Here is a 13,827-nt window from a genome sequence, read left to right as displayed (position 1 = left end):
CCTACCACTTCGTCTACTGTCCCTATTAGACCCAGTGGCCTCTTTGCATTTCAGGCTGTAGTGAACAGCATGGATACTGGCTATTTCTCGCATCGAGTAGCCTTCTTTCCTCAAAACTACAATTGACTGACGTGTTTCCAAAGAAAGCTGTCTTGTCTTAGCCATTTTAATTTTGTGACTGACTTCTGACTAAGAAAAACTGAATAGGCAAAATGAATGAAGGTGCACTGGAATAAGTGTAAAAAACTCTCAATAACTTTTGAGTTCATGAATTTCGAATTGCACTGATGTCAACTCCACTTTCATGCATTTTCTTTAAAGGATTAGGAATTTGTCAAGTTCAGATGTCAGTTTTCCAGGATAAAGATGCAGATTTCCATAAATTAACTGTCTTATGAACAATACTGAGCAACAAATTCTGAGGACATCACAAAATAATGGGAAATATTTCAGAATAGAACCCCAAACAGAACAATGTTAAAAGAAGTTAGCATTTTTTAGAGAATGCCATCTTGACTGGTAGCCTGCCCACCTTGGCAGTTGGCAGCTGCACATCTCCTAAGAGCTTTTAATTTGTTTGAATCAATGATAAAATGTACAGTAAAGTCTATCAAAGTTTGAAAAAAACATACACTGAAGGCAGGTGTTCCCAAACTTTTGCAGATACATGTAAAATATGACATTGATTGAAGTGACAGCCATGCAGTCTGAAACACCACAGACTTGTTCTTTGGAATGAAGTTGGTATTGAATACCCTTGTTCTGACAAAAATGATAGCAATGATTGTTGACTATTGAGATAATTGGCAAGTTCATCTCTCTCGCCTTCTTTCCTTTTAATAGCAGAAAATATACTGACCTAGTTCTGAAACCAAAGAAATAATATAATGCCTAAATTTACGTTTATTTAAAAAAACCTTTAAAATTTACTCTTATGTGTTTAGATTAACGAAATCACAATCACATTAGAAATATTGTCTTTATAAGACTAAAGACAATTGTAGTTTTGTCTGATGTGGTTAGGAGAGTGCAAATGATTTAATGAGAGAAATGCTATATGCTGATAATGCCTTTGGTTGAGGAGTGAGAAATGGAGGGGCAAAGGGAGAATTTATGGAAATGGAGAAAAAAATGATATCAGAAAGGAGCTGGAGGGATGGTACAAGTGAATGTTTTGTGATGAGGATTAGTGATTGAACCTTTACGAAAGCTTTTTACTGGCTTCATGTGCAATAGAGAGAGAAGAAAATAAGTGTGTCTTAACCTTTGAAATTATTTTTGAAACATAATTTAAAGGCAATGGCATAATGATTTGCGTCCACTTTCTCATCCGTTTCCAGCAAAGTTGACTTGCGTCTTGAATATACATTGGCACAAAATTTCATTTGTCATAGGAACCAGTAGTACCTTTGCCCAAATTCATGTGTTTCTCTCTGTGACCAATCATGGTAGTATGAATTTGCTGAACTGGAACACAATTCTTATATTAAATGATTAGATTTAGGCATTTAGATTCATCTCATATTGGTCAAGGAAACATGCTTATAATTGGAATAGACACAGAGGACAAAGAAGAATACTTTACAGGCACTCTGGTATTTATTTGTCTATAATCACTATTCATTTTGGCCCAGTATCACTGATATTAAGTTAATTCTGATTTTCCACCGATAGTCTCCCTGTTCATCTCAGGAAGTGATGATCCTCCTTCCATGTCATAATGCAAAATAAGTGCTCTCTGAATCATCATACCAGTTGTTATTATCTTCCTTGGTAAAAGACGATTCTACTTCAATCGGTGATAAGAGTAAAGCTCCTTGATTCACAAAGGTTACAAGATGCTGTTCCCATTGTACATTGACATTTCTTCCACTTCATTAATTAAAGTTTCCTATTTCGTAGCATCATCAACTATTGAGCCATTCTGCTTTCCATTCTCCACTCTGGTATTTCTTCCAGTTCATCTCGTACAGTGATGGTCCTCGTTTCATAATGACGGCACTGCCTAGGCATTCATCACCATGGTAGAACACAGCAAACTAAAATAAATATGAGAACAAGATTGAAAGTCATGTGAGGGTCAAAATATCTTAAGTAAACCTGGGTGCTGTTTTTTCCCAGATGATTTCATGAAAAGTTTTCTTGATTACGATGATCGAATGAAGAAATTACCATCCTGGAACAACAAATGTGCCCAACAACTTTGTTTTAATCCACAGACAAAAAGCTCAAAAGAAGCCCATTGTATTTACATGTACATGTCTTGACACAATATGATTGACATATAAATCAGGAAGCTAGCCCAAATAGTGTGTGTGTAATAAACAGACATTATGCATTGCTGCTATTATCCCTTTTACCTGCCATATACTGTAGGGGAGAAATTACATGAATTATTGAACGGACATGCACTCAAATATGCATGTACATGGCTAAGTCATATCTTCAGATTTGTGCATATTGAACAATGAGAGTTTAAGAAAATGTACATACCTGACCTGGTGTTAGAGCCCTCATTGGTTTACTGAGAGAAACAATAACAGAGCCCATGGAACTCAAAGTCAAAGTACATTTTGCTGAAAGACAAAAAATTAGACCATGGTTACTTATATTCTTGAAAACATGTACTTTTAAAATATTGACACAATGAAAATATTCAGCAGATGCTAAGGATTACTAGATAAATAATTTCATTTTTCAATTTATGGAGATATGTAAGACATGAACACGTGCATTGGTACCTCTGTTCGACACACATGTACTGGTATTTCAATATCTGTTAACTGGTTTACAGGTGGTACTTACTGAGACCATGGACATGCTGGAATCTGAAATCACAATCCATCATCTGGTCCTCTATTAATTCTCTTGGTGGCTGGTGGATCCAATGGACTGGTCCAGTCATAAAGGTTTCATGAAACAAGGCAGGGTGGTGGGTACTAGGTGCCTTAATGATATAGAAATTAGAGTAATTGAATAAGATATTACAGATTAGCATGAAGGTTAAAATGCAGGGTTGGGTATACTACACAACTGAAAAGTTGGTGTCTGCTCAAAAGACCATGTTACAGTTTTAACTTAAACTACTTTGGCATCTCCAAACCAATGCAAACTTGTGTATTCTCATTATCACACTTCAATTTTGTATCCACCTTTAACTATGAACAAAGTATCAAAGCTACCTTGGACCAAACTCATGGCCCTAGCTGCACTAGCCGAAACCCATTAAAAGAAAGGTATAGTTGACCATTACTGTAAAAGGGAATGGAAACCAGGTTGTCAAAAGAAAAAACAAAATTGCCACAGTTTGTAATTATTGAATTCGGAAAAACTTACCACAAAGATAGTGTTATTTTCAGCATCTTTGTCTACCACAAACCATCTTTCCTTCATGCCACCAATGTTGGCTCCTTGACCAAGAGTGAATAAGAAATGACCTGTTGATGTAAGCAGATATATCACCAAGATGTATGAACTGCATGGATTTTCTTATATTATCATCACCTATATTTCTATTCCATGGCATTTTTCTTCTGGGAGTATTATAAGAAATATGAATATCAATATTGAAATCAATTTTAACAAAGCAAGATTTAGAAGATATTGGCATATAAGGGGCAAACATTACATACACAGAATAGTGTAAGCTACATACAAATGTAGAATGTGAAATCACTCTACTACTTTCCGAAACATATTCAGAATGATAGGACCCCCCCCAAAAAAAAAGCTCCCTATTTTACAAATAAGTCTGTATCCATGGGCTACCTTGAATAAAATTTACTTTGAGAACTTATAACAAAAACTTTACAAAGCTGTTTTGAAATGGAATGTTGATTTACCTTGGTGTTCACCTACTACTGTGTCATTCTCTACAGAAATAAAAGTTCCTTGTTTGGGTTCAAGATACTGTCAAGATTACAAATGGATGCCAATTAATCAAGGAGCAATCATTATATACAGTATGTAGTAAAAATACCTTTAAAAAATACATGTAATTAGAAATGAAGGTGAAGGTTTGAGAAAAATCCATAAAAGATTAAGAAAGTTATTAGAATTCAATTTTTTTTTAATTGTGATGTCATACATGAGCAGCTACCCTTTATGTTATGTAATATAAATACCCGGTACATGAATCTCCATTTTTTAATTTATGGTTCATGATGATGAATACATATTTTTGTTCAAGAGTGGTTTTAAAATGATTTCTGTCTGTTGATATTTTGAAGGTACAATTAAAAAAAAATTACAATTTTTTGAAAAAAGTGACATTTGATTATTTAGAATTTACTTAACATGGAAAGCTGGTCGCATGTGACATCACAAATGAAAAAAATCATTCTATAAAATTGTTAATCTTTGATGAATTTCCATAAAATATTCACCAATATTTCTTATCATTTTTTCTGCTATTTTTACAATTTCTTTGTAAAGGTGAACTTGCCCTTAAAAGTGTTCCTATATATTACTTGACTTCTATGTGAATATTGAATTTTTCCATCACAGCACCATGCATGAGCAAGCATACATTGCAGATAAAAGTTTTAATATGAAATATGAAAATCATGAAAGGGCTTGCATGGTTAATGCAAAATATTTAAAAAGTACGCTTGTGAAAAGATAATTTCCAGCATTTTTCAGGTATTTCTGAACTACATAAAACAAATGGAAAATACTACATTGCATGAATCGCCAGCAGACACTGCCTATTCAAATAAAATTTCCACACATAATATAGATAGAAAAAATATCTGTATTCATGATATGGCTATTCCAGGCCTGGATATTCTTTGAATTTTGTCTTTATGAGAGCTTACTCATGCATAATCTAATCTAACACAAAAGTTAACTTTAGTGTAGGACCACTGGGATGCAGGGATTTAGATTAAAACATGAACATAAAATGACACCACTTTGATAAAAACAACTGACCAAATTATTGGCAGTTTTAAAACTTCAGGCTCCTAAAGTTTGAAACATCTAATAAACATTACACCGTTATCTTCAAATCGATTGACTTGATAATTATTGCGTATCAAAAACAAGTTACAAAAGTATTATACATACCTCCTTAATGAAAGTTTGAAAATGCCTTCTTCCAATGAAGCATATCCCCATACTCTGTAATGGAATTACATGATAGCCAAGTTATATCTACAGTTACATTGTTAATACAGTCAAATAAATGATAACTTTCTCATGCTTTCCCTATTCTTCCCTTTTCAGCAATATATGATGTTACTGATTGCACAATATATACATTTAATATCAAACATAAACTATACTGAAAACCTAAACAAGTGGAATGCCTCTGGCCGTCTCACCTGCATCACGCGGTTCAATATAGCAGCAGTGCTCACTTTGAATACTACTCTAACTCGCACAAGATGTTCAGTGATACATGGTTACTCTTATTTCCCTTTTTTATGAACTAGACCAATAAACTTACAGAGATATGATGGTTATTCAACAAAAAACCCCAACATGGCCAAAGTTCATTGACCTTACATGACCTTTGACCTTGATCATGTGACCTGAAACTCGAACAGGATGTTCAGTGATACTTGATTACTCTTATGTACAAGTTTCATGAATCAGATCCATAAACTTTCAAAGTTATGATGGTAATTCAACAGATACACCCAATTCGGCCAAAGTTCATTGACCTTTGACCTTGGTCATGTGACCTGAAACGCGCACAGGATGTTCAGTGATACTTGATTACTCTAATGTCCAAGTTTAATGAACTAGACCAATAAACTTTCAAAGTTATGATGGTAATTCAACAGATACCCCCGATTCGGCCAAAGTTCATTGACCCGAAATGACCTTTGACCTTAATCATGAGACCTGAAACTTGCACAAAATTTTCAGTGATGCTTGATTACTATTATGTCCAAGTTTCCTAAATGACCTTTGACCTTGGTCATGTGACGTGAAACTCATGCAGGATGTTCAGTGATACTTGATTAATCTTATGTCCAAGTTTCATGAACTAGGTCCATATATTTTCTAAGTTATGATGACATTTCAAAAACTTAACCTCAGGTTAAGATTTCGATGTTGATTCCTCCAACATGGTCTAAGTTCATTGACCCTAAATGACCTTTGACCTTGGTCATGTGACATGAAACTCTAATAGGATGTTCAGTAATACTTGATTAACCTTATGGCCAAGTTTTATTAACTAGGTCCATATACTTTCTAAGTTATGACATCATTTCAAAAACTTAACCTCAGGTTAAGATTTGATGTTGACGCCGCCGCCGTCCGAAAAGCGGCGCCTATAGTCTCACTTTGCTTCGCAGGTGAGACAAAAAAATGGCAATTTGAAAACAATCCTGCAATTCAGGACAGGACTAAAAAAAATCAATTTTATATTTTAATAACATGTGTCTTGTTTACAACAAAAAGTAATTTACCCCTCTTTTTTTGGGGGGGGGTGGGGGCGTTTCATTTGTTATATGAGTTTTGCAAAGTTGAATAACGAAACAAATGTTTTACTTTGGATATTCTTAAACATGTCTCTCACTAAAACTGAAGCTGCTAATCCAATTGAAATTTGGGGAGATCGGCTTTCTGGGATCCATGCTAGTATCATACACTTCAAATTATAGGAGCCTAGGTTAAGTTAAACTAAAGTTATCGCATTTACAAGGACTTCAGAAGGGAATTAGATGAAAACCTGTCACTGTGACCTTGAACTTTTGACCTAAAAATCAATAGGCTTCCTGGGATCCATGCTAGTATCATACACACCAAATTATATGAGCCTAGGTTGAGTTAAACCAAAGTTATCGTGTTTACAAGGACTTCAGAAGGGTAAGATTTCATTGAAATATATAAACAATTTGATGCAGAAGTACATGAAATTGCGGATACACTTAATTGTATGTAAATCAAACGCACACAAATATGCAGAATTCTACTACACAGTCGGCTTACATGAGTGGCTGTATTAATAGAAAACAAGAGTTCGACGAATCAAAATACCGGTACACATCTTTATTATATATTTTGAACTTAGAGCAAATAGGCTAAAACTATGTAATATTACAGTTGAAAATAGTTTTAGTAGAATTCTAAATTGACCATGCAGTGTTCCAACTTACCCCATACCATGTTCCAACTTACCCCGTATATGGGGTAATTTGGAACGCTTGCAATGGTCTTGTTTAAAGTGAATTTTTTCAATACCATCATAGAGTTAAAAATTTTATGGGGTACATTTGAAGCCCTTAGATATATGCTTTACACGGATATATTTATTGTTTCTAAAATAAAATCTATTTGGATATTACAGCCATTTTTGTCAAAAATGTTTCAACTATCCCAAATCTCCCCTAAAGATCAACTAGAACCAAACATTGCTGATTACCTCTTTCCTCTGTGCTGCCCTCTTCAGTCCAACTTCATTAGCAATGCGCTTTACTATGTCCTTGGTTAGATGACCCAAAGGGAAGAGAGTTTTTCCTAATGCTTTCTGTGTGATTTGTGAAAGGAAGAAAGTCTGGTCTTTCCAGCTATCGAGCGCTTTCAAAAGTTTCACTCCTGCAAGGGAAAAACAGATGTCACCTAGGATAAATTATGTATTTTATATTTTTGTTGGTATGGCCATTTTTCTCTGCACTTTTTCATTTCATCAGGTGGAGAGAAAAAATGAAATAGGGGATGCATGCAATGATCTCATGTTCACACTGTTTTAATAATTTACTAGTGAAGAACAAAATTGTCAAATTGATTTATCTTTCATGGTAAATGGCACTGATATGTAAACTAATTACAGGCTAAGGCTGCACATTATGACAACATAGACCATAATACTGAAACTTCAATGAATGAATGAATGAAAAATGTATGTCCATTTTTCCCAGATAATTGTTTGACACACAAAAAATACAAAGTCAAAAGATACCTCTAGCAGCAGAATTCTTGTCATACAGAAACTGTTCCCCTATACTCGTTTGAGCATAATGGCCCGTTGCTAATCCATCGGCATCATACTTCGTCATTGCATGGTCTAGAAATTTGTCAAACTTGATGTATTTATTGCATAAAATATCAGGATTTGGTGTGAACCCCTGTTGGTATTGCTTTAAGAAATCACTGGATTGGGTGAGATTAAGATGAACACTTTCATTTTAAACAAGCCACTTCAAAAATTTCTCTGCTTATTTCTGCCCAAAAATAATTTCTAATTTTAAACAAACATCACAATCATGAATTAAACAGAAAGTGGAACGCCTCTTGGCAGTCTTGCCTGCAGTATGCGATTCCATGTAGCAGCAGTGCTGACTTTGAAAGCAGCTTTTGAATAATTATTCACAAAATAAAACATTCATTCATATGATAATAAGATACTATGTCCATTGACCAAAAATGACCTATGACCATGATCATGTGACCTAAGACGTGTGCAATTCAATCATTCATACTTGATTACCCAAGATAGTATAGGTCTAGATGTTTCATGAAAATGAACAAGATCCATAAACTTTCTAAGTTATGATGCCAATTCAAAAATACCCCTAACATGGCCAAAGTTCATTGACCTTAAATGACCTTTGATCTTGGTCAAATGACCTGAAACACGCACAAGATATTCAGAAATACATGGTTGTTCTTAAGTACAAGTTTCATGAACTAGATCCATTGATAATAAAGTTATGACAAATCCACAAATACCCCCAACATTACCAAAACTCATTGACCCTAGATGACCTTTGGCCTTGGTCATGTAACTTGAAACTAGCACAGGATATTCAGAGATACCTGATAGCTCTTATGTCCAAGTTTAATGAACTAGATCCATAAAATTTCAAAGTTATGATGACAATTCATCAAATACCCCCAACATGGATGGCCAGTTTGACTTAAAGTGACCTTGGCTTTGACCTTGGTCATGTGACCTGAATTTGTAAGTTGTGATGACATTTCAAAAGCTTAACCTTGGTTAAGATTTCAATGTTGACAACGCCACTGCTGTCTGAAAAACAGCGCCTTCTCTGCTATGCAGGCAAGACAAAGAAAAAAAATGTGTTCTCAATATCATTGGTTCCTCTTTGCTTATCCTGTCACTAAGGTTGCCTGAAAGAATTCGAAATTTTACTGCCGTTATTTCTTTAAATTAGAGAGTATAAGTTGCAGCTGCATTGCTGAAGCAAGGGTACATAAAATCATTATTACAATTACTATTAATATCCGTCAGAATTCTTATAAATACAAAGTATCATGATCATCAAGATTACATGTGTCCTTCCTTACCTAAACACATCATGCCAGTATTCCTGAACAAAATTGACCTGATGGAAGGGAATCTGAAGAATGTCACAAGCATTTTGGGCGTCCTCACAATCTCTGTCTGCTGTACACATCCCGGTCTCATCCAACACATCCCAGTTACGCATGAATAAACCTGTCACTCTGAACCCTGGACCCAAAAATGCAGCAGAATCAATGGACATAATTTGATTCAACTAAAGGGCAAATTATGATATGGGATATCAGTGTTAAATGATGTTGAAGAGAATCAATGGATTCAAAATGTTAGAATTTGTTCCACATGTATAATAAGAAGGAATTGTTGTTTAATTACTACCTTTTTGAGGCAATGAGGGAAGCTGCACAGTTAACTTTGTAGAATCTTTAACCAGTGGAATTCCTCTGGCTGTCTCACCTGCATCACGCGATTCAATATTGCAGCAGTTACAATTAAATAATCATTCACAAAAAACACCATTCATATAATGATACAATACTTCATTCATTGACATTTGACCTTTATAATCATGTGACCTAAAACATGTCAGTGATACTTTATTACCCCTATGTCCACATTTTATACACTATATCTATAAAATTGGAAAGTTATCACAGCAATCTAATAATTATCTCTAAAATGGCCAAAGTTCAATGACCTTAAATGACCTTTGACACTGGTCATGTGACGTGAAACTCTCATGAGATGTTCAGTGATACTTGATGACTCTTATGTCATGTTTTATGAACTAGACCGACATACAGAATTATGATGGTAATTCAACAAATACCCATAACATGGCCAAAGTCCATTGACCTTTGACCTTGGTCATGTGACCTGAAACTCACACAAGATGTTCAGTGATACTCGGTAACTCTTATGTCCATGTTTGATGAACTAGACCAATACACTTACAGAGATATGATTGTAATTCAACAAATACCCCAGCATGGCCAAAGTTTGTTGACCTTATATAACCTTTGACAGGTCTTGGTCATGTGACCTGAAACTCGGACAGGATGTTCAAAGATACTTGATCACTCGTATAGCCAAGTTTCATAAATCAGATCCATAAACTTTTAAAGTTATGATGGTAATTCAACAGACACCCCATTTGGCCAAAGTTCATTGACACTTGACGCTGGTCATGTGACCTGAAATTCGCACAGGATGTTCAGTGATACTTGATTACTATTATGTCCAAGTTTCATGAATCAGATCTATAAACATTCAAAGTTATGATGGTATTTCAAGAGATATCCCATTTGGCTAAAGTTCATTGACCCTAAATGACCTTTAACCTTCGCCATGTGATGTGAAACTCAAGCAGTATGTTCAGTAATACGTTATGGCCAAGTTTCATGAACTAGGTCCATATACTTTCTAAGTTATGCTGTCATTTCAAAAACTTAACCTTTGGTTAAGATTTGGTTTTGACGCCGCCGCCGTTGGAAAAGCTGCGCCTATAGTTTCACTCTGCTATGCAGGTGAGACAAATGGTACTACTCCTCACTAGACCTGCCAAATTATAGAGTACCGAAGTGAAGCGATGATGTCACAAAAAAAGTTTTCAGCATTCAGCGTTTTTGATACCATATTTTGTTAGAGCATGATGAAAACCCCCCACTACCAAAATTTGATGGGAATCAGTCAATGGGGGCCTCAGATATGACTTCACGAATACATAATTAACATTAGAACCAGGCCAATTATAAACCATGTACACTGATTTCAATGGGGCTATGTATTCATGATCGAGGTCATATATTGGGGCCCCATGGACCGATTCCCACCAAATTTGGTTGTGGGTTTTACTCATCACTCTCTACCAAAATATGGTATCAACAAGAGCACATAATACACCTGCCTGTAACACAGAAAATGGAGTTTTTGCTCTAGCAAGAAAAGTGGAAGGTGGCTACTTCACCTTTGACCTTCTGACCTCAAAATCAACAGAATTGCTGGGATCTACATATATGCTAGTATCATACACACTAAATTATATGAGCCTATGTGAAGTTCAACTAAAGTTATCACGTTAACAAGGACTTCAGAAGGGCAAGATGAAACATGTTAGTGTGACCTTGACCTTTAACTTTTTGACCTCGAAATCGTTAGGCTTCTTGGGATCCATGCTAGTATCATACACTCCAAATTATATGAGACGAGGTTAAGTTAAGCTGAAGTTATCACGTTTACAAAGACTGCACGTCTAGGACGGCATATAAATAAGCTGATATGCAAAAGTGAAAATTGATAAGGTCACACTAAGGTACTCTATACAGTGCGTATAAAAAAAATGGGATAGTAAATATAGTTCTTAAAGGTCTATATAGCTATAAAAAATTTGTTTCAAATTATGATATCTATATTTTGATGCTCTGAAATCTTATCTTTGAAATGCCATTTAAAAAAATGAATTTTGTTTTTCTAGTTTTTTATGAATTCTTGTTTAAAAATGAAATTGATAGCATAGAAATGTCGGTAATGAAGTTATATATCTCATTTACTAGACCAAAAGCTTCAGTCTCTGTATTTTGGCTGTTCCGCTGAACTGCACTCACCAATACATGGGGATGATAGTAAAATGTCGGAAATTGTTGAATAAATCCCCAGAAAAGACCGTTATTCCTGTCTACTCATTTACATGATTTAGGGCTAGATCTTTTTAAAAGGAAAATTGTAGAAATCTCAGGGGCTAGTTTCAGGTTTTTTTGGCTGTACATGCAGATGAATGGGCTGGAATTCCTGCCCCTGGCTAATAAAATAAAAAGAAACAGAGAGTGGGTGACGTCATTGGTCCCCTCATTTGCATACAAAACAGGATACTGTAGGCCTATTGTGAAATTAAAGGGGAATGAAACCTTTGGAAAAAATAGGCTTGTGTAGAAACAGAAAAATCAAAGAATAAGAATAAAGAAAGTTTGAGAAAAATCAGACAAATGAGAAAGTTATGAGCATTTGAATATTGCAATCACTAATGCTATGGAGATCCTCCTATTGGCAATGCGACAAGGATGTGTGATGTCATTGATGAACAACTTTCCCTTTGGTTGACTATAAAATACCATCAAAATGTCTCTTTTTGCTTTTTCTTATGATGATACAAACTCTTTATCCATGATGTATTCTTAAAAAATATGTATTACATGCCCTCATGTAGAAAGAACACATGATCTATGGATAGATGTGATAAAAGAGGCAATTCAAGTGAAATATATACTAAAGTAATGGGGAGAGTTGTTCACAAGTGACATCAAACATCTTTGTCGCATTGCCAATTTGGTATCTCCATAGCATTAGTGATTGCATATTCAGATGCACATAACTTTCTCATTATTAGTCCAATTTTTCTCAAACTTTTGTTGATTTGTTTCTTTAATTTTTCTGTTTTCACACAAGCTATCTTGTTCCAATGGTTTCATTCTCCTTTAAGCAAAATATTATTAAAATAGAACTTTCTTATTTTACATCCGATTTTGATCAAATTTTCAGTGTTATGCCTGTTTTGAATATTTCTCTTTCTATTCAAATCAGCTTTTTGTTGGGGGTGGACTTGTCCTTTAACTGAAGTTTTAGTTAGGAGATCTACCTTTGCTTTTCAGGATCCAAGCAGCTACACTGCTGTCTACACCTCCAGACATAGCACACACTATATGCTTGGCCTTGGCCATGTTTTTGACGATGGGATCAGCCCCGTCCACGATCGATGAAGCAGAACGAGCTCACTCGCGTAGCTCGATGACTGGACCACTGCCAGCTAGTACACTGCATGCACTGGCACTGCTCGGTCTCGGGAGCTCGCGAGCCGGACAGCTAGCCGCCGCGCCCCGCTCCCGGACTACTCACTCTGCTGCTGCACATCCAACGGTCCAAGAACAGCCGAGTCTGTCTGACTTCAATCTTTAGTCTAGAAACGTCTTGTTCCGAGTTAGCTAGCTAACCTCGCGTGGATATTTGGTGTAAGCGTCCCACTTCGGAGCTTAAAGCTCTGCTGTTGTGCTATTTTTTCTTAATTTCGAGAAACTAACAATATCAAATTATGCATTTAGGCCTATGCCCGTATGCCAATAGATGACTTACGTTACGTGACGCCGGTACATGCTGCCAGCTGTTGTTGCTAACATTTAATTTTATTCATAGGATAATTGAACGAGCGGCCAAAGTTCTTTTCTTTTTTTTTTTTAAGAAAACATTTTGGCTGGTAAATTTATTTGGGTACTTTTTCTATTAAACCTCTACCCGAGTTTAAACTGTGAGGAAAAATTTCGACATTACTATTGGTATCAATTTTACCCCTTTCTTCCTCCTAACAGTTTTTTTTTTTTTGGGGGGGGGGTCAGTCATTTCTTTCCCAATAAGCATGACAAGGATCGAAGTTCGTAATTTTGTCCAGGATCAGGGGAGCGTTTCATCAACATTTTTGTCTGACACTGAGATGTCAGATCTGACAACTTTACTTGATATTGATTGGCTAAGAAGCAGAGGTGTTACTATGATACTAAGTCAAGAATAGAAACGATATTCCGTCTTCAAAAAAAGGCACTTCGCATCTGTACACAAAGTTT

The 13,827-nt window shown here is 35.5% G+C and overlaps 1 protein-coding gene across 4 annotated transcripts; it reads right to left on the bottom strand.

The window, feature by feature from the left end:
- Positions 1 to 1,577: 1,577 nt before the first annotated feature.
- LOC121410543 (mitochondrial tRNA-specific 2-thiouridylase 1-like) lies at positions 1,578 to 13,379 on the bottom strand. Of its 4 annotated transcripts, none has more exons than XM_041602702.1 (10): positions 13,343 to 13,379; positions 9,265 to 9,430; positions 7,916 to 8,106; positions 7,379 to 7,551; positions 5,068 to 5,121; positions 3,843 to 3,909; positions 3,337 to 3,437; positions 2,806 to 2,947; positions 2,494 to 2,576; positions 1,578 to 2,039 (listed from the first exon to the last, which is right to left on the bottom strand). In XM_041602702.1, the coding sequence occupies exons 2-10, from the start codon at positions 9,405 to 9,407 to the stop codon at positions 1,908 to 1,910; spliced, it is 1,086 nt and encodes a 361-aa protein (XP_041458636.1). In that variant the 5' UTR covers positions 9,408 to 9,430; positions 13,343 to 13,379; the 3' UTR covers positions 1,578 to 1,907. The 4 variants fall into 4 exon arrangements, with proteins under 4 accessions (XP_041458636.1, XP_041458635.1, XP_041458637.1 ...); XM_041602701.1 differs by lacking the exon at positions 13,343 to 13,379 and adding an exon at positions 12,852 to 13,336; XM_041602703.1 differs by lacking the exon at positions 13,343 to 13,379 and adding an exon at positions 13,109 to 13,336.
- Between the last annotated feature and the right edge of the window lie 448 nt (positions 13,380 to 13,827).

Source organism: Lytechinus variegatus, chromosome 3 (assembly GCF_018143015.1).
Source record: "Lytechinus variegatus isolate NC3 chromosome 3, Lvar_3.0, whole genome shotgun sequence".
NCBI lineage: Eukaryota > Metazoa > Echinodermata > Echinoidea > Temnopleuroida > Toxopneustidae > Lytechinus > Lytechinus variegatus.
The sequence above is the reverse complement of the archived record's forward strand: the minus strand, read 5'-3'. Positions and strand labels throughout refer to the sequence as shown.

Bases quoted from the DNA above. Each gene is read 5' to 3' on its own strand.
- LOC121410543 (XM_041602701.1), bottom strand. From the start codon at position 12,933: ATGGCCAAGGCCAAGCATATAGTGTGTGCTATGTCTGGAGGTGTAGAC. The intron at 2,577-2,805 runs GTAAGTACCACC...TTTGTCTTTCAG, and splicing joins CCAGCATGTCCATGGTCTCA to CAAAATGTACTTTGACTTTG. The intron at 2,040-2,493 runs GTATGTACATTT...TATTTATTTTAG, and splicing joins GGGCTCTAACACCAGGTCAG to TTTGCTGTGTTCTACCATGG.